This window comes from Dermacentor andersoni, chromosome 5, assembly GCF_023375885.2.
Source record: "Dermacentor andersoni chromosome 5, qqDerAnde1_hic_scaffold, whole genome shotgun sequence".
Taxonomy (NCBI): Eukaryota; Metazoa; Arthropoda; class Arachnida; order Ixodida; family Ixodidae; genus Dermacentor; species Dermacentor andersoni.
Genome location: NC_092818.1, coordinates 9,701,425 through 9,721,616, shown reverse-complemented (window position 1 = coordinate 9,721,616; position 20,192 = coordinate 9,701,425). Strand labels below are relative to the sequence as shown.

Sequence of the window (20,192 nt, the reverse complement as noted above, 5' to 3'; positions counted from 1 at the left end):
GGCTGGATCTTCCGCAAATGCTGGTGCCGAGAAACCCACGATATCCAGCCTGGTTCGGGGCATTCTACCATGCAGCAGAACTGCTGGGGCGACTCCGGTGGTGGCGTGCGGAGTACAGCGGTAAATGGCAAGGTATTCTGTGACAGCTTGCCGGAGTGGTCGTCTTTCGAGGAGTGAGACTTGAATGAAGTTTTTCAATGTGCGATTGAAACGTTCTATTTGCCCATTGGCTTGGGGGTAGTATACTGAAGAATGTGAAAGACTGATGCCTCTGTGTTGCAGGAAAGTTATGAACTCACGCGAAGTGAACTGAGGTCCATTGTCACAAACGATCTCTTCCGGGTAGCCTTCCCGGGCAAAAACACTTCTTAAAAAGTCTTTCACGGTGCTCGTGGACACTTCGCTGCAAAAATACACCTCTGGCCATTTCGAATGGTAGTCAACAAGCGTTACAGCAAATCTGCTGTTGTAGGCTGCATGCTCCAAAGGACCAACAATGTCTAGGCCAAGCTTTTGCCATGGTCGCTCAGGCCATTCAACAGGTTGCAACGGTGCTGGTGATGTTTTGGCGGACTTATCTGCCTCCAGACAGATATGGCAGTTTTTTACTGCCGTTTCCACTTGCTTATCCATTCGTGGCCACCAGAACCGCTCACGCAGTCGCGCCTTCGTGCGCGTGATACCCGGATGTGTCTCGTGCGCGGTGCTGATGATCTGAGCCGTGAGGGAGGACGGAACAACGAGGCGCTCTCCACGCAGAAGCAAGTCATCGACAACAGAAAGTTCTTCCCGAATGGCGTAGAATGGTTTCGCCTCTTCTGGTATGGACTTCTTTGGCGGCCAGGAACTCAGCACGAATGACTTGACGGCTTCCAGGCAACTGTCGTCGAGGGCGGCCTGCCTGAACTTCTCCTTAGTCACGCAGGCTGGCTCAATGAACGAGACAATTTCTTCCTCCTTAGCAATCCCTGCCTCCGAGGTAGGTGCTGGTAGCCGAGAAAGTGCATCTGCTACAGTGTTTGTGGACCCCTTGCGGTATTCAACAGTGAAATTGTAGCAAAGCAGTCGTGCACTCCAGCGTGCGATTCGAAGTGGGCGTCTTCCATGTCCTTGTGACGACAGCAAGGACACCAGTGCCTGGTGGTCTGTTCGAATTGTGAAATGGCGACCCCACAGGTACGTGTGCCATCGCTCACACGCCCAAATGCACGCAAGTGCTTCTCGTTCACCGACTGAATATTTTCTCTCTGCAGGCGACAGTGTACGAGATGCGAAAGCGACTGTGCGGAGCTCGTGGCCACTTTGTTGCTGCAGGACTGCTCCCAGCCCACAGTCGGACGCGTCGGTCGACACAATTACTGGCAATGACGGATCGAACATCTGGAGGACTGTACTTGACGAAAGCATTTCCTTGACCCTCCGGAAACTGCTGTCTGCTTCGGCAGACCAGATGAATGGCTCATTTTTGCGAAGTAAGACTCTCATAGGCTCAACCACTTGTGCCAAGTGTGGAACAAACTTGGAGTAGTATTCTACGAGGCCCAGGAACGAACGAAGGGCGGCCACATCAGTTGGCACTGGTGTGTTAACTATGGAGTCTACTTTCTCTGGAAGTGGCAAGATACCACGTGCAGTGACCTTGTGCCCTAGAAAGGCAAGTTCTGGAACGTCGAAAAGGCATTTGTCGTTCAGTTTCAGACCTGCGTTCTTGATCTTTTGCAGCACGGTCTTCAAGTTTGAAAGGTGTTGTTCTGCGGTCTTGCCAAAAATGATGACATCATCAATGTAGAACAACACGCCAGGGCAGCGGTCAAGGATTTTCGCCATCATCTTCTGAAATGCCGCTGGGGCAGAAACCAACCCAAAGCAAACTCTTTTAAAACGGAAAAGGCCATCATGGGTGATGAAAGCTGTCAGATCCCTGCTGTCAGGGTGCAAGAGAACCTGATGGTAAGCAGAAGCCAAGTCAAGTTTGGAGAAGTGTGTAGCGCCTACCAAAGCGTGAAGCAGCTCCTCTGTATGGGGCAATGGGAAACTGTCTGGAACAATAGCTTTGTTCGGCTCCCGAAGATCTACACAGATCCTGATGCTACCATCTTTCTTGTTAACAACAACAATGGGGGACACCCATTCAGAAGCATCGATCCGCTCGATGATGTCAAGGCTCAGCAACCTATGAAGCTCATTTGATACTGGTGAACGGAGAGAATACGGCAGACGGCGAAGCTTCGAAGTTACAGGCTGCACGCCTTGCCGTGTCTTGATGCGATGCGTGAACCCCTTAGCAAGACCCAACTCGGCACTGAAAAGTGAACTGAACTCATGTGCTAAGGCTGGCGGAAGAGCTTTGTTATGGGGCTGCGTGCTTGACGGTGTGGAAATAGACGAGGATAGCGGGTCAACAACAGTCGGCTGCGGAGCAATATACGTGTATAGGCACTTGAGAGCAGAACCCTCAATGCGAAGATCCAAGGCTTTAATGCCGTCTAGACCGATCAGAGAAGTGCCTCGGTGAACAACATAAAAACGTAGCGACGCTGTGCGGCCTTTAAATCGAACGTCTGCCTGGAAACAACCTAGCACTGGAATCAGCCGTTGAGAGTAGTCAAACAGACTAACATGCGGAGCAGGCAGCAGCGGAACGCTCTGAAAATATCGACTGAATTCTTGTTCCGACAAGATTGAAACAGACGACCCTGAATCAACAAGGAATGTCAAAGTGACATTCGCGACTTGCAATTGAATATGAATTCCGCTACGCGCGGAACGTTGCACAGTCAAAACATCCTCAGCACTGCTGGATGACGAAACATCTTCATGAAATTCAACTTCACGTACTCGGCCTTGCATTTGGGTTAGCTTGCGGTTGCATACCCTTTGAAAGTGGCCCTTGTGACCACAAAACGAACAAGTCTTGCCATGCGCTGGGCACTGTGGTGCTGACGCGATGTGGTCCCGCGAACCGCATCGGAAACAATGTGGCGAGCCGGAGCGGCTACTCTGTTCTCGGTACCGCTGAGGGGGGCGGTTCCGCTGCGGCGCACGTGAGCCGCTCGCGCTCCTCGTTAAATTCTGCTCTACGGTGGCTGCCGGTCGTGAATTCCTTTTTTTCGAAGAATGCGACGATGGTTTTCGACGCTGGCGCAATGAAATTGCTTCGACCGAAGCAGAAAGCTCTTTTAGCTCTTCAGCCGCCTGCTCAAACTGAAGTGCAATTCGAACAGAATTCTCGAATGAAAGTGTGGAACCCTCGAGCAGTAACCGCTCACGTACGCGAGGGGAAGCTACGCCGGCAACGAATTGGTCCCGCAAAGCATCATCTTGCGAGGCAAACGAGCAATGTGACGCTAGCTCCCGTAGAGCGGCAACAAAGTCATGAACGGACTCGCCTGTGTGTTGGCTGCGGCGGTGAAAGCGATGACGCTCGATGATAACGTTGCGCGACGTCGAAAACTGTAGCCGTAATGCGGCGAGTGCAGAGTCGTATTCGTCAGGAGGGGCCACGGCAGACTTGTCATCGGCGCGTGCTGCGGCACTTGGCGCGGCCGGTGCTGCGGCGCTCGTCCCTGCATGTAGCGTCTGATAAATACGCTGGCCCTCCGCCCCCAAACAATGCAAAAGAATAGCCTTGCGTTGCTCCGGCTTGAATGCGGCGGCTCCGGATGCCAGCAAGTACACGTTGAACATCTGCTCCCACTGCTCCCATGGCAATGAGGGACGGCCGGGCGTCGGAAGGAAAAACGGCGGCGGAGCAAGCCCGGTGAAGCTCATGGTGGCGGATACGGACGGCGCAGCGGGGCTGGGGGTACGTTCACGACATCTTCGTCGCCAATGTGGTGTTGACCGAAGGTGGAAGTCAGACTCCAGCCGTCCCGAAGTAAAAGCCGTTTATTTAACACATACAACCAATATATATAATGAAGAACAGAAGCGCCCCCTGGGGAATAAAGAACCGAAATGAATAACGAAACTGAATATAACAGTGGCTTGCGACAGTACTACAGGCCATCAAGTCATAAGGGCTCACTCTGAAGCCTGAAAAGTGCTGCTTTGCTTACAATGAGCTTCTGTTCCTGGGCCACATCATCAGGAAATCTAGAGTACTCTCCGACCTGCAGCAGACAGCTGCCATCACAAAGTTCCAGCTGCCCATAGACAAAAAGGCAATGTGTAGATTCCTTGGCACATGTGCCTACTACAGGCGCTTTGTCAAGGACTTTTCATGCATCGCTGAGTCACTGACACATGTAACAAAATGTGATGTCGAGTTCAAGTGGGAGACACCACAGGGAGATGCATTTTAAGAACCCAAACAACACATGCAGTTGCCACTGGTACTTGCGCACTTCGATGAGGATGCCAATACAGAAATCCAGACTGACGCCAGTAGCTTAGGCCTTGATGCTGTCCTAGTCCAGAGGAAAGATGGACTTGAACGGGCGATAGCTTACGCTAGCCGGTCACTGTCAAAAGCGGAAGGCAATGATTCTACGATTGAATAAGAATGCCTTGCCATCGTTTGGGCTACAACAAAATTTCGCCCTTACCTATATGGCAGGCCATTCGAAGTCGTCGGCAACCATCACGCACTGTGTTGGCTAGCGAATTTAAAGGACCCTTCAGAATGGCTGGTGCGGTGGAGCCTCAGACTGCAAGAATATGATGACATCAGTGTAACCTACAAGTCCGGACGGAAACACTCCAATGCTCATTTGACCATTGACCCGTCGCCACAAGATGAGGATGACGACACCTTCCTAGGAACAATAAGTGCAGAAGACTTCGCTGAACAGCAACATGCAGACCTGGAGCTAAAAAGCCTCGTTGAGTATTTGGAAGGGCACACCAACATTGTCCCTAGGGCACTTCAGCGATGATTGTCTTCATTTTTGCTTCAAAACAACCTACTCGTAAAGGAGACCTCACCAGTCTGCGCCAACTACCTTCTTGTTGTTCCCTCAGCACTGCATCCAGAAGTACTGTACGCCCTACATGACAATCCGACCGCTGGGCACCTCGGATTCTCCCGGACGCTATCGAGGATACAGGAAAAGTATTACAGGATGCGCCTGACCGCCGACGTCGCCCGTTACATCAAGACATGTTGAGACTGCCAGCAATGCAAGACACCACCGACAAGGCCAGTGGGATTACTACAGCCGATCAAGCCTCCTTGCCGACCATTTCAGCAGATTGGGATGGACTTGTTGGGGTGCTTTCCGACGTCAACAACCGGAAATAAGTGGATTGTTGTGGCGACCGACTACCTCATCTGCTTCGCTGAACCGAAAGCTCTGCCGAAAGGTAGCGCAGCCGAAGTGGCGAAATTTTTCGTCGAGTACATCCTGCTGCGACACGGCGCCCCAAAAGTCCTTATCACTGCCAGAGGAACGGCCTTGACATCAGAGCTCACCCATGCCATTCTGCAATACAGCCAGACAAGCCACAGGAGGACAACTGCCCAGCACCTGCAGACGAGTGGTCTCATGGAGCGCCTGAATAAGACCCTCGACGACATGTTAGCAATGTACATCGAGGTCAAACAATACCTGGGATACCATCCTGCCATACATAACCTTCGCTTACAACAAGGTGGTGCAAGAAACAACACAGATCACGCTGTTCAAATTTGTTTACGGCAGGAACCCGATGACGGCTCTCCACGCGATGCTGCCACATCACCGACGAAGAGAATCTTGATGTCACCACCTATCTCCAGCGCGCCGAAGAAGCCCGACAGCTCGCCTGCCTGCAGATCAAGAACCAGTAGAGGATCAACAGCCGACACTACAACCTTCAGTGACGCGACGTCAAGTACCCGCCCGGCGACCATGTTTGGGTTTGGACCCCAATACGCCGACGAGGACTTAGCGAGAAGCTTTTACACCACTACAGTAAAAGCTCGTTAAAACGTACCTGCTTAAGTGGTAAAGTCAAATCCCCGATCCTGCAGCCATTGAAGATAATGTGTTTTGTATGCGCATAAACAGTACCAGGTTATTGCGTACGTATCGGTTAACACGGCAGTGCGTCATCTCTATTGGGTCACCCGGCAGAACAACAAGCATGAGATATAGGAACCATGGATCAGAACAACGGTCTCCAAGTGCCCTGTGCGTGTGTGTGTGAAGCCACATCAATATCATTTCAGCGCCATGCCAGAGAGCATTGTGGCGTCGTGCAAACAAGGACTCGCGTCATGCTGAAGCTAGGATAAAAAAGACGCCAGTTGCTCAGCATAGAAAAATTAGACATCGTTTGTGATATCAAAAGTGACACAAAGTCTGCACTGGCACGCAGCAGGGATCTACTGTTGACTGTGGTGCGAGACATTTGGAATGCAAAGCAGCAGTTCCTCAGCAGCGCTGCTGCGACCGCGAAGAGATGTCGGCAACAAGGTTCGACTTTTCGCCATCGTTGCCTCTGTTGTGGGCGAAGTGTTGCCTAGCGACAGTGATGAGGACGGCACGGAAAGGGACAGCACAAGCGATTCAGGCCTGACAGTGGCAGAAGCTGAACGTTACATCAGCCTCGTGAATGCAATTGTCATGACAAGAACAGCACCCCGCAATGAAAAAGGCACCCTGCGACATCTCTAGCGCTACCGCACCCGTGCAAGGAGAATATGCAACACCAACGAGGAATCTGCCTTGCGAGTGTTTGCCGAGAAGAGGGGGCTGGCTGAAAAGCTGGCTCGCAGCTTCAGTAAGTTTAGGGCTGCGCTTGTCGCTGTTAGGCTGTTGCGCGAAGTGAATAAACACTGCATGTTTTTTCCCCTTTCATCGCACTCTCTCCGACTTCCATTCTTGACAGCTACATCGGTGATCTCATGCTATTAAGTTAAGCAGGGCTACCGTTTAGCGCATACTTTTTCCGTGCTCCGACCAACTGTGGTTTAACGAGGTTTCACTGTATTTTGGACCCAACAAGACCATCCGACGCACTGGCGCACTCGACTATGAGATCGTACCAGACAGCATTTTGCTTTCACAGCGGCGCCGCTCACGACCCGAAATAGCTCATGTTGTGCGACTTAAGCTGTTATACCAATGCTAACAAACTTTGGGACTTTGCATAGCTGAATTCTGGAGCATCTCTTTATGGAATGTGTTTCTTTGAACTTTGTTTCTTTGTTGTTTTGTTACTTTTGCTTAATAAGTGTCCTTTTGTGTTTCGCTCGTTTATGTTTGTAGCATCAGGACAGTGCACTTAAAGAGGGGGGTATTGGCACGTGTACTTGTTTCTGTTTATCGGGTGACGGCATTTCACTGCCCAACAAATGGTATCGCACAACGCAGGATGCGTCTGCATGTATCGGAAGTATTCCGAAAGTTATCAATGGCTCTATCCACTGTCTGTTGTCACCAAACCTTGTGTAATCTATTTCATTGTGCAACGTGAATGGTGCAGAACTTTCTGGAAGACACGCGGGTGCCAGCGATTACTCTGGAACCGTTGACGACTGATTTATAAAAGCCGACACGCTTGACCCACGTATGCTTTCAGTCGACAGAACAATATCCAATTTCAATACCCGCCTCACTGAACGCGAAGAACATTTCCAGAATCTATCAACAGTTACATCAGATGTTGAAATAATTCAGTCAACAGTTATCCAGACAGCTCTTTTGGTCCAAGACTTGCAGCTTCATCTTGACGATTTTGAAAACCGCTCCCGCAGGAACAATCTAATTTTCTACGGTCTGCCTGATTCATCCCCCCGTGAAACATGCAGAGTCTGAAAAAATTATCGCTGATCATTGCTTAGAACACCTGGAAATAGCCTTGGATTCCAAAGTAATAGAGCGCGCCCACCGGCTTGGCCGTCATACCCTAAACCATCTACGCCCTTTCATTGTCAAATTCATATCATCCATGACGAAAGAAACTATTCTATCCAAAGGGCCCAAATTTAAAGGAACGAAATTCAGTGTAGGCGAAGATTATACCCGCCGCGTCCATAATATTCGAAAGCACTTGGTTGCATTTGCAAAAGAAACAACTAATAAATGCTTGCTCCGCTATAAGACGCTTCATATCGGGCCCAAGCGCTACTTCTTCGACGAAACAACCAACACAGTGAAGGAAATCACATGGCAGATAACTTTTCGGCGCCGGTCCCCACAATGCCCTCTATCAGCTTGTCATCCTAGAACCAACTCTCAAAACACCCTTTGCCTTTCCGTCATTTTCACAAATATACGCAGCTTCCTTCCCAAACGAGACCTTGTATCTAACCTTGTATCGTTGTCCGGAAGCAACATACTTGTACTAACAGAAACATGGCTCAACGAAAACATCAGCGATTCTGAAGTTCTGCATGATTTGCCAAATTTTCGCCTCTTTCGCAACGACTGCGAGGGTTCTCGAGGGGGCAGTGTTTTAGTCGCCGTTAATAGAGAACTACCATTCTCGCTTGTCAACATCACATCTCACCTTGAAATTATGTGGCTCATTTGCCGCACTGTGCCAATAAGAACACTAAGCGGTGTCTGCTATCGACCGCCACATAATAGCCCTGACATCCCCCGTGAGTTTAACAGTGTTTTGCTACAATTAACAACTAGGTATCCATGCGCACGAATTATTCTTTTCGGTGACTTTAACTACCCTTCTATAAACTGGCACCAACCTCACGTTACCGTTTCTCAAGAGCCTCGAGAATTTGTCGACGTATGTCTCAATTTTAATCTTTCACAGCTAACAACTGAGCCAACACGCATCACAGAGACTTCACAAAACATTCTTGATCTCATTGTAACTAGTCATCCTGAGACCTTAGCTTCTATTACTTACCTGAGGGAAATAAGTGACCATAAAGTTATTCACGCCTCATCTAACATTACTCCTGTTCAAAGGAAAGTGTCCAAAAAAAACAATGAAGCTATACGATAAGGCCGACTACGTTGCAATAAATAATGAGTTAAACTCCCTCTTATCCACTTTTGAACTTCACTTTCATCAGTATACAGTCGACGAAAACTGGTCAATCTTCAAATGCAAAATTAGTGATCTAACGAGCAGATATATTCCAAAGTGCACTGTCAACTCCGATTCCCAAAATCCTTGGTTCAACAAAACGCTCAAAAGACTAAAGAATAAAAAGCAGCGGCTGTACCGTGCAGCTAAACTTAGACCCAGCTCTTCTACATGGGAAAAATACTACAGCGCTGAAGATGCGTACTTAGCAGCAGTGAAAAGCGCGAAATGTTTCTTTCTCCACAACGACTTACCCAAAATGATAACAACTAGCCCGAGCAAATTTTGGAATGTGATAAATCCCCAGCAATCGCACGACATCACCCTTACTAATGATAACGGCAACTCTGTCAGTGATGCTCAGTGTGCCAATATATTTAATACTGCCTTTTCATCAGTATTCACGAAAGAACCTGAAGATACATTCCTTTCACTACCCTCAATTACTGAACTAGCAATGCCAGCCATAATTTTTCATCCAAATGGCATTTCGTGCACAATTGACAAATTGAAAATTTCATTGTCAGCTGGATCCGACGAAATTAACACGAAGTTTCTCAAGAACACTAAGGACATTTCATCCAAGTTTTTATGCTTGTTGTTTTCTCAGTCACTTGCCACAGGTATCATCCCAGAACACTGGAAGATGGGGAACTGCTCTCAAATCAGGTAACAGACTCTCCACTCAACTATCGCCCCATTTCCCTGACTGGCATCCCTTGTAAACTAATGGAACACGTCATCTACTCCCAGATAATGCAGCATCTAGACTCTATAAATTTTTTCACTCCATCCCAACATGGATTTAGAAAAGGCTTATCATGTGAGACACAGCTTGCCATCTTTCTTCACGATCTTCATTCCAACCTTGATGCTAACTTACGAACTGACGCCATCTTTTTAGACTTTGTCAAAGCATTCGATAAGGTACCTCATCAACGTCTACTCTTAAAACTTTCCAGATTAAACTTGCATCGAGAAATTATTGCATGGTTAAAAGAATTCCTCACACATCAGTCACAGTCCATTACTATTAACAACTACTCCTCTAACCGTCTACCAGTAACATCGAGCGTTCCTCAGGGAACTGTCCTTGGCCCCCTCCTATTCGTAATTTATATTAATGATCTACCACAAAATTTATCATGTCATGTCTGTCTGTTCGCCGACGATTGCGTTATTTATGCCCCAATTACTAATACCGCTGATCAAGAATCTCTTCTGGACAATCTTAACCGCACTCAGTCATGGTGCAATCACTGGTTGACGACACTTAAACCCAATAAGTGCAAGCTCATGTCTTTTCATCGTCGTCACAACCCGCATTTATTTACTTATAAGATTTCCGATTCTCCTGTCGAACTCATCCCATCCTATACTTACCTCGGCATCACTGTCAGCAATGACTTATCATGGCACGAGCACGTAACAAAGCTAATATCATCTGCAAATAAAAAACTAGGCTTTCTTAAACGTCATCTTCACGACGCCCCTCAAAATGTAAAGCTACTTGCTTATAAATCATTAATCAGGCCAAAACTTGAGTATGCATCCACCATCTGGAATGCACAGGAAGCTTACCTCATTGATTCATTAGAAGCTGTGCAAAACAAAGCTGCCCGTTTTATTCACCGCTCATACTCATCCTATATTAGTGTTTCATCTCTCAAGCTACAGTCCCAATTACACAGTCTTTCCCTCCATCGCCGTAATTCTAGCCTGTGCCTATTTCACAAATTTTATTCCCAGCTCAAACAGCAGCGATACATCTGCGCACCACCATCACGCACGTCTCGCCGAATTGGTCATCCACTGAAAGTCTCACGCCAACGGGCCCATACGACTACATTTTCCAAGTCATTTTTCCTCCGAACAGCAAGCTACTGGAACGACCTTCCCCATGAAATTGCAGCCATCAGTTGTCCATCAACCTTCTTAGAAAAATTTACATCCCACCTGTCATAATGAAAAAAAAATGTTTTACTTTCTCATGTTAACCCCACCCCTTATGTAAAACCCCCTACGGGGGTCTTTAAGGAAATAAAAATGTAATGAAATGAACAGACTGTGTTCGCCGCTATCGCTGTTCTTTGAGTCTAACTCTCTTTTGCGGGCACAGGTCTGCCCAATAAAACGCTAGTTTCGTCATTCACAGGTTTTCTGCCTTCTTTACCGTCACTACCATGTGACAATATGCAACACCCACCTGTGCCTTGACGGGGATCTGCTCGTGACCAACCCACTCTTGTTCATAGATTTCACTAAGTGTGTCCATGAGCGCCTTGCTGGCCAGCTGCAGACTCTTGATGCACAGCACATAGTTCTTGAACTCCTTCTGCAGCTTGGCTGCTGCCGTCTGAAACAACAACACTAATGTGCTGAAATTGCTACAAACATGTATTACACTGGCTGACCCTTGCTTTAAGCGCTCCACTGCTTAAGCACAGATGGCCTCGTGGAGCACAAAAAATAAAAAAATGACGATGTCATGATCTGACACTGCTCTACCAATCCACAGCATTGTCCTTAAGCTAAGCAGATGGTGATCGGTCTGTGCACACAACCCCGATGACTGTGCCAACCACTGGCAGTAGCTGCCTGCCATGCCAGTGCTCAATCAAGGGGTTTCTGCTCTCCTCCACCTGCCGTGGTTATGACAGGGGAATTCAACCACCAGTAACTCTCACTTTGATGTTTCCCACATCACAGGCCTGTCGTACTTTGGACAGCCTTGTGCTGCATAACATCTGCAATCCAAGAGTCCTCCCTACCACCACGAATTAATGACCTGGCTGACACCTATCTCGCCCTATCTTGCATACATTTTGCTATTGCATAATCCCCAATGTCACCCTGGTGCTCTCCCAATCTATGCACATTAGGACACACCTTTCTTATGTGCATTACCCCTGATTACTTCTCTGTGCACATGCAGATTGTTACAATGTGGCTTAACAGCGCTAGAGATCAGGCCAGTTGGTTTTCCATTATGCAACTTTGTAGCACGGAAACAAAGGACAAGCCAGAAGGGCAATCGTTTTCTTTGTGTCTACAAAATTATACTGTACAATGTGGCGTGTTCGACGCAAGAAACTAGCTCAGACTTGTGGAGTGTAGAGTGGGCAGGATCAAGATCCTGTTTAGCGAAACTTGACTATTCAGGTACATGGTGAAAGAGACGAGAGAGGATAAAACACCAAGAAGGGCGTTTATTTCATACAACTCTACTACCCTAAATGTCCCTAGATGAGTAAGCCCCAATATTCTCAGGATTCTTTTCTTCAGCACCGTGATTAGCAACTTGTTCAAGCTCACTTAGCACAGACATCTGCCAACACATCATCTCATTCGTGGTGGAGCCTGACACATACCACAAAGCTCTGTTGCTGCATACAGGACCCCTTTTGCTTTCTCAGTATGTAATGGAAGTGCTTAATGCAGCACTGGTAAATACGCTCCCATAAACATGGCCTTGTCACTGACAGGTCATCCGCAGGCGAGTTGGAACAGGACCACACAGTATACCACTCAGACCAATATTGGTAGTGGCCAGCAGTGACTGGGCTGATGAAGACCTGCTGCTTCACTCATAATATTAGTGTTGCACGGGCCTGCAAAAATGGGTGCCTGCAAGGAGACGTCTGGCTGGACATCATTCTATAGTGTCCTGACAACATACTATGAAATGTCCAGCCCAGTCCTTTTCATCAACAGCTGATATAGCGTGCATCATGTTATGGTGTGTCCAGCACTACAATTGCCTGTGCCGGGCTAAATACCCACTATCTCGGGTTTGCTTTTTCTGTTAGACAGCCAACACTAATTGCACCTTTTTATATAACATGTCCAACAATGCTCAATGCAAGTGCCAACGTTGTATTCATGTTAGAATGCAGAGTAAAGAATACAGAAACAAAAGGAGAAGCACAGAAAATACAATTGGCATTGCCCTGCTATTAAGCCAATGTTGTGTTGTAGCAGCACTTTTGCAAAACGCTGACGCGATGCGTGTGGATATTTTTTCCCAACATTGGGCACTGTACAACCAAAAGGTGGTGTGCTGCCTGAGGTGAACCTTGGTATTGTGGCTTTTCACTAGAACAGCATCTTCTCCCATTCGAGTGCCATTCCCACTCTCTCCAAGGATAACAATATATGCCATCAAATTAACCCGATCACATGTTGAAGGCACACCTCTGTTAATGAGAAAGGTCAATAATGAAACAAATAAAATTAAGGTATGCAGAAAAAGAAATGTGAAACTCTCGTTAACACTGTCACTGTGAGGAAAAACGCTGAATTAATGGAAGAAACACAATAGCTGCTTCATCTGTGTTCTCACCTGTTGCCTTGTGAAGTTGTACAAGTACACTTCGAAAACCTCATCCTTTGTCTTGTCTGCTCGCCCAAGGTTTTGCAATATCTGCACAAAGGAGGTTGTGAGAACCCCGTTAAGACATTGGTAACACTGAGAAACACCACATACAGCACAAAGAGAGCGTGCCATGAATTGATTACACAAGTATATCACTTGCCTCTCTAATGTTTATTACGATACTAACACAGTCCAGGTAAGCTAAAAACTCTGGGATAAAAATATTTTGAGAAGCACCATTGTCCATCTGATTGCGGTAGCTGTTTCCTCTATGTAGGAAGATTGACTGCCAGAACTTTGAGACTATTCCATGCATATTGTGAGAGGAAAAGGCAAGCAGTCAGTTCCAAGGGAACGGTTGTTTACTGTTCGTTTCTCTCGCAGCTACCACACACACTTCTTCATCCTCGGCTTCCGGCGTTATTAGCGCGTGGCATTACCCTTCTCTCCAACCCAAAAAAGACTACACGAAAGTTAAGGCAAAAAAATTTGGGGACAGGTTAAATATACCAAGGAGAAAATAAAAGAAATGAGAGACAATGGACCTGAGAACAGGGGCCGCACCACAAAGTCTGTGAATGGGAGTCAGCGCGAGTGGTAGGGCTTCATCCTGGTAACGTGAATAATGTCAGAGGAATGTGATCTACAACAGTGGCGTAATGTTTCGGCTGGGACAACTTCGTAGTTGACAGGACTTAGGCGATGCAAAATTATGTAGGGTCCAAAGTAGCGGCGCAATAATTTTTCTGAGTGGCCTAATTGACGTAAAGGGGTCCAAATCCATACGAGATCTCCCGGTTGGATGTTAAGTCTTGGTGACGTATGCTGTATGTATTGACGAGCATCTTTGTTGACATAGAATTCGTTGCTGTGCAAGGTCCCGTGCTTCTTCGGCATGCTGAACAAAAGAGTCTGTATCTGGTGTGGTCGGTTGAGACGCAGTTGGTAGGAGCATCACGTTGAGCATAGTGGTGACATCGTGTCCATAGACCAGAGAAAAAGGAGGAAACCCGGTGGCTTCTTGAAGTGTTATACGCAAATGTCACATGTGGGAGCAGTTCGTCCCAATTTTTATGATCTGTGGTGACATACATGGAAAGCATATCTGCAATCGTTTTGTTGAGACGCTCAGTTAACCCGGTTGTCTGCAGATGATATGCAGTTGCCATACGGTGTGTCGTTCCACTCAGCTGCACAATGTCTCTGACCAACTGCGCGGTAAAGGCCATACGACAGTCTGCAATGATGACAGCAGAAGCACCATGTCGAAAGACAATATTTTTTACAAAAAAGTTGGCTACATCTGAAGCACTACGTCGCTGAACAGCTTGGGTTTTGCAGTATTGAGTGATGCAATCGGTGGCAACAACGATCCAGCGGTTGTCAGTTAAGACATGGGAAATGGGCCAAGTAAATCCATCTCAACTCTGCGCCGCTCACACTTTCGCGTTTCAGTAGTTTCATTATCCCGTAGTGCTGCGCTGGTTTTGCTGGTTTGCGAAACTCGCACAAACTGCAAGTAGCAGAGGATTCATTTTTAATGTGATGTCGCGGGTTGCCCCATTAGTCTACGCCACTTGACCAAAAAGCAGCTACAGCAGCGAACCCACTTTGGCTCGGTACCGCCATCTGTCAGGCGCCATTTTACTCAACCACGGCAGCAAAGGGCGGTGATGGCATATGCAACGTCACCACTCCCCCAGTCACCACTCCCCCGGTTGCACCCTTTAGGTGCAATTTTCTCGTTAACTAAGTGTTTTCATGGCACAAGAAAAGTGTTGCGAGGTTTCTGAAATGGTCTAGTTCACATCGACTTAGTATTTGCCTTTAATGTCCCTTTAATGTCGAAACCATGAAATATGCGTCTCGCATGGGTTGGCGTCGTTGCTTCGTACAGACGGAATGCGAAAGTTCGAACTCCGCCCTTCAATGGTTGTTAGCCTAAGAAAACAGGGTATGAGGCAGGGGTTCCATGCCTCAATGGTGGTGGGATTTGCCTCAGGATGAATGTGGCAACCTTGGGTTTGAGTGCCTCCGATGGCCTGCAGTACTCCGTTGAGATATTTCCAACACAGCGAAAAGCTTGGCAGGTGGGAGCAAGAACGTGTGGCGTGTGCGAGTCACAGGTGGCAGAGTATTAAAACTTGATGCTTGCATATTGGTGCGTTTTCGCTGCTGCTGCCATGGGCAGTTGTCAGCTTCTGCTGCGCGGGAGCTCCACATTGCTTGGAAGTCTGACGCGATTGTTGGGGCAGAATTGCTGTCACTTATGTGGTTGTTGCTGAGGTTGAGTACGTCGAATGGGTTGGGAGAACCAAATTGACTGGCCACTGTGCCGCGCGCGTGGCATGACTGTCCGCTGATTCGAAGGCAGTTGGTTGTAGCGTTGATTGGGCGCTTGTTAGTCATGAGGCCGTTATGTAAATCACATGTCCCGCCTTGAGTTTGGGAGCGTTAGGCCCAAAAAAAAAGAAATCCTTCTTACCTCAGTAAGGAAGCCTTCATTGCTGCGAGGCCACCTTATGTCATTCAGAAAGCTTCCTTACTGAGGGGCCCTCGGTGAAGGCTTCCTTGGTGCTTCCTCAGTACAAGGTTGCTCCGTAGCTACCTTCATGCGTCCTTACGCTGCTCCTGGCCCTGAAGGAGCCCTTCATTTCACCGCTGGCGCACATGACGTTTGCTTGTGCATGCGCATTGTCACCCACCTGCGGAGAAGCGTGAGCACGCTGCCTGGAGTCAGCGTTCATTTCAGTCGCACGTTCGGTGTGAGTAGCGTCTCACAACAGCTGCGTGTTAGTGTTGCTGAAACAGTTTTGTGCTCGACTGTGGTGGTTTCTCGTGCTGGGTAAACAAAACTGGAAGAAAGCGTCCATGCTTCTCCGTATCAGCAATTAAATTTAACAAATATGTGACCATTCAGCTTTCTTTTTATTGAATAAAGGCGTTCGTGTAAAGCTTATAAGAGATGCTCTCGAATGCAGGAGCACGGCAACCGTTCCTTACGCGAGGACGAGCGAAGGCTCCCTTCAGAGTATGCTTGCTATTTAGATCGGTCTTTCGCTGTAAGGAGGCCTCACGTAAGGTTAGGAAGCGGTCTAAGGAACGTTTCATTGGTTGGCCCTTAGATGTGGGCACCGACTGGCCGTTCGTCTCCGTAGTAACCATTCTCACTTGGGTTGGCTGGATTTCAGAGTTGGGGGCTCAGCATGTACGAGTGAGTCAGCAAACAGAATGGCTGGTATCCAACTATAATGCTGGCAAACGTATTTTATCTCAGCAGCAACCCCCGCGTCTGGTTTCGCACCCATGAGGACGATCTCGCCAGTTGGGACACTCAAGCAGCAACTCCGCGACCTATTCGGCCACCCGTTTCGTCGACAGCTTGCCTCCAAGAAACAACTGGTGGTATGTACCCAAACGTCAACTAAGCGTTGCTTGTAGTATATACAGGACATCCTGGCCTTGTGTCTACAAGCTGACGAGATGTTCAAGGCGGACAAGATCACCCACATATTGAAGAGTATCGCAAACGACGCGTTCAATCTGCTCGTCTTCACCAATGTGACCACCGTGGACAGTGTGTCATAAAAGAGTGCCGTCGTCTAAAGCAAGCAAAATGCCGGTGCATCTTGCCTCAGTTCGAGCGTCTACGGAATAATGCTGCAATGTCGTCCTGCAAGGCAACTCCTTGTCAGCCATTTCCATCAGGCGACGCAACGCGCATCGTCTGCCAAGAACTCGAGGTCGCATATCCGGCTTCTTGTAAAGCCACTGTATCTGAGACCTGGACGCCCACTGTTTCACTGAACCAGGTCGTTGTACCCCAGGAATTTGCGATCCTCCTTCACTGTCTGCGAAATGAACACTCCTATGCCACCTTAGTCTCAGCAGGCAGGCCTCGTCACAGACCGTACGCCCTTCATCGTTCTAGAAACCTGTCGGAATGGAGACCAGCTAGCAAACAATAATTTCTGCTGCAGCAGAGCTAGACACAGTGCTCGCAATAGCCACAGCCAGTGGTCCTCTCCGCCCCATAGCTCACTTCCCGCCCTTCAGTACTGCAAGCCCCTATCCACCCCGCACCAAATCCTCTGCACCCAATGTCCCCAAGGAAGGTAGCTGCGCTACGGCCAGTCACTTCTGCCGCATTGCAGTCCATCTCCTTTGCTGTCCTTCAGCCGTCACCGGAAAATTAGGCTGCGCACTTCTGCAGGTGAAGCTACACTGTCGACCTGATCTTAAAATCCTCGGCTGCCCCCTTACGTGCCCACCGGAACATTCTTGAAGTCGACGTCGACGGTGTCCTTGTCAGAGCTTTGGTCGTTACTTGGGTGCACGTCTCTGTCATGAATGCCTGTTTTCGTCACCGCATGAAGATCCTTACACCTCCCATGACCCCAGTCATACGTGTTGCTCACAGTGCGATGGCCGCTGTCGTTGTAATGTGTACAGCTTGGGTTACTGCTGCTGGTCACCAGGTGGTAATTACTTTTACGGTGCTTGCACAGTGCCCTCACGACCTCATACATTTTCTGTCTGCTCATTCCGCTTGGATTGATTGCTCTGCCGGTGTCCTCTGCCTTGAACTGGGTTGCCTCAGTAAACCCAGTGACTAACCTCCTCCGTCTCACTTGCACTGCAGAGATTTCGTTTGCCTACCATCTAAAACCGTGACGCATGTCGAATTGTCCCATTCGGCAGCTGTTCCAGATGGCGACTACTACGTGACGCCTCTTACTGAAGTCCTGCTCACACATGGCACCATTGCACCCTACATGGTCTTGAACATTATAGCCAACATAACCTGCCTTCCACTTGTGAACATTGGCTTCATCAACCAAGTACTTATGCAGAAGCTTTCCATAGGCCACCTCTGCCACCTGCAAGACTTTCAGCTAGAAGCTTTTGTGCTAGATGTAACATGTCTTCCAAAGGGCACTCCTATGTCAACTAGTGGCAGCTGCAAAATTCGCAGCATGATTGCCAATGACCGAAGCCCTTAGACATATTCTTGTGCTGTACCGTGATATTTTCAACTTTGGTAATCGGTCTTTTGGCCAGACGTCCGTGGTCGCACATCGCATACATACAGGGGCCCCGATCGAGTATCTGCATCTGAGCGAAGTGTTATTCAGCAGGAGTCAACAAAATGCTGGCGAAGAACATTATTGAGCCATCCTTCAGTCACTTGGCATCCCGTTCTAATTGAAAAGAAGATTGGATCGTGGTGCTTCTGCATGGACCATTGCCACCTCGACCACTTACCCATTAACAAGAATTGATGATGCCCTTGATTGTATGTATGGTGCTGCTTACTACTATCAACCTTCGATGCGGATAATTGCAGATTGCTGTAGACCAAATAGACCAAGAAAGAAGGCTTTTGTAAACCCTGATGGGCTTTACCCGTTCAAGGTCATGCCTTTCGGTCTGCGTAATGCCCCAGCCCCATTCGAGCAAATTATGCAGACATGTAATGTGAGCAGGAAGTTACGGACGGAGACAAACATGGTCGCCCGACCACTGCCTTTATTCTTTGTCTTCCTCTCCTTGCACACACGGTCCCTCTGTCCACCGTCACACATTGCCCCTTCCCCCAAGAGAGCATGCGGAACAAGCAACATGAGAGGGAGCAAGGAGAGAATAAATAAAAATATGATAAGGTGCAGTTACTCCATTGTTCTGGCTTTAAACACACGTACTACAACTTCCGAGAAATGTGCGGTAGTCCGGTGACGTCCAGTAGACCTCAGGTGGCCGAGTCTGGCTGTTGCACTCCGGACGACAGACGCATGCCTCGACGAAGGAAAGTTTGGACAGATGGCAGCCGTGGAAACTGATGTCGTGGCGACTTGCAGACATGCGGTGTCTCTTGCTCGAACATTCGGTGGACCGAGCTGTTGAGGCGACGTCTCTGTTGTTCCGGTATGCCGGGTGAGTGTCCGTGGCCTTTTTGCTGTCGCATGTGGTGTCGTTGCAGTTGACCTTGCAATAGGCGCAGTCTTTAACGGTGGCATAGAAGAGGTCCTTGGTGAAGATTTTTTCTAGAAAAGCTATGTGTATTTGGGTTCGCCTCTTGTTTAGCTGGTTCGCGAGTTTGCGCCCTTCTTGTTGTCGCATTCATGTTTTCGACAGCGCTCTTCGTCATCGCCTGTGCCGAAATCATCGTCGTGGTCACTGAAGTTGTTGATGGAGTTCATTTTGATCTTTCCGATGTCATTGCGCGAGCTGTTGAGCTACCATTCCATCAGAATATGTTTGACTTGTTCCCCAAATTGACGTGGTGATCTGTGGGTAGCTCGTACAATGCTCGCTTTTGGGAGACTTGTCCAGCGGCAAAAGGTTTGTGCCAGGCTTTCAGAAGACTTGCGAGGCTGCTGCAATGACATCACGAATGGGCGCTACTGTCATTTGGCAGCCGGCAATGCTTAGGGCTTGCGACGCTTCTGCAGTGGTAGCGGTTCCTTGGGCTGTTGTACGCTGAATAATGTTTGTGTGTTGCGATGCAGTTCGATCTCCTAATGTACGTGGTTCATATGCTGCTGCTGAAAGTGCATTGTCACACACTTCACGTGATAAGCGGCTCTGGAAAGCTTGGGTTGCAATGCCCGAATGAAGCAATACTGTGAAACACAAGCTGTGGAATGAGCTTCAAAGAAGAACTGTGCGACTTGAAACCAGGCGGCAGGCTATGCGTACAAGAAGTAGTGAACACATTTTATGCTTCAACGATGACAGGTGTCCGATGGCAGAATGAAGACGTGCGTAATGGCAACTTTGGTGCGGAGAAACCTGGTGGAAGGTTTGCTCTCGAAGAAAAGCGACGTGGATATTCCTC

The 20,192-nt window shown here is 48.3% G+C and overlaps 1 protein-coding gene across 7 annotated transcripts in view; it reads right to left on the bottom strand.

The window, feature by feature from the left end:
• Positions 1–20,192, bottom strand: part of Amph (amphiphysin) — a 265,780-nt gene that overhangs the window by 168,116 nt on the left and 77,472 nt on the right. For all 7 annotated transcript variants that reach the window (XM_050177365.1, XM_050177368.1, XM_050177366.1 and 4 more), the window contains exons 2-3: positions 13,322–13,402; positions 11,186–11,335 (exon numbers count right to left, since the gene is read on the bottom strand). In XM_050177365.1, coding sequence (XP_050033322.1) covers positions 11,186–11,335; positions 13,322–13,402 — 231 coding nt within the window. The remainder of the gene's footprint in view (positions 1–11,185; positions 11,336–13,321; positions 13,403–20,192) is intronic.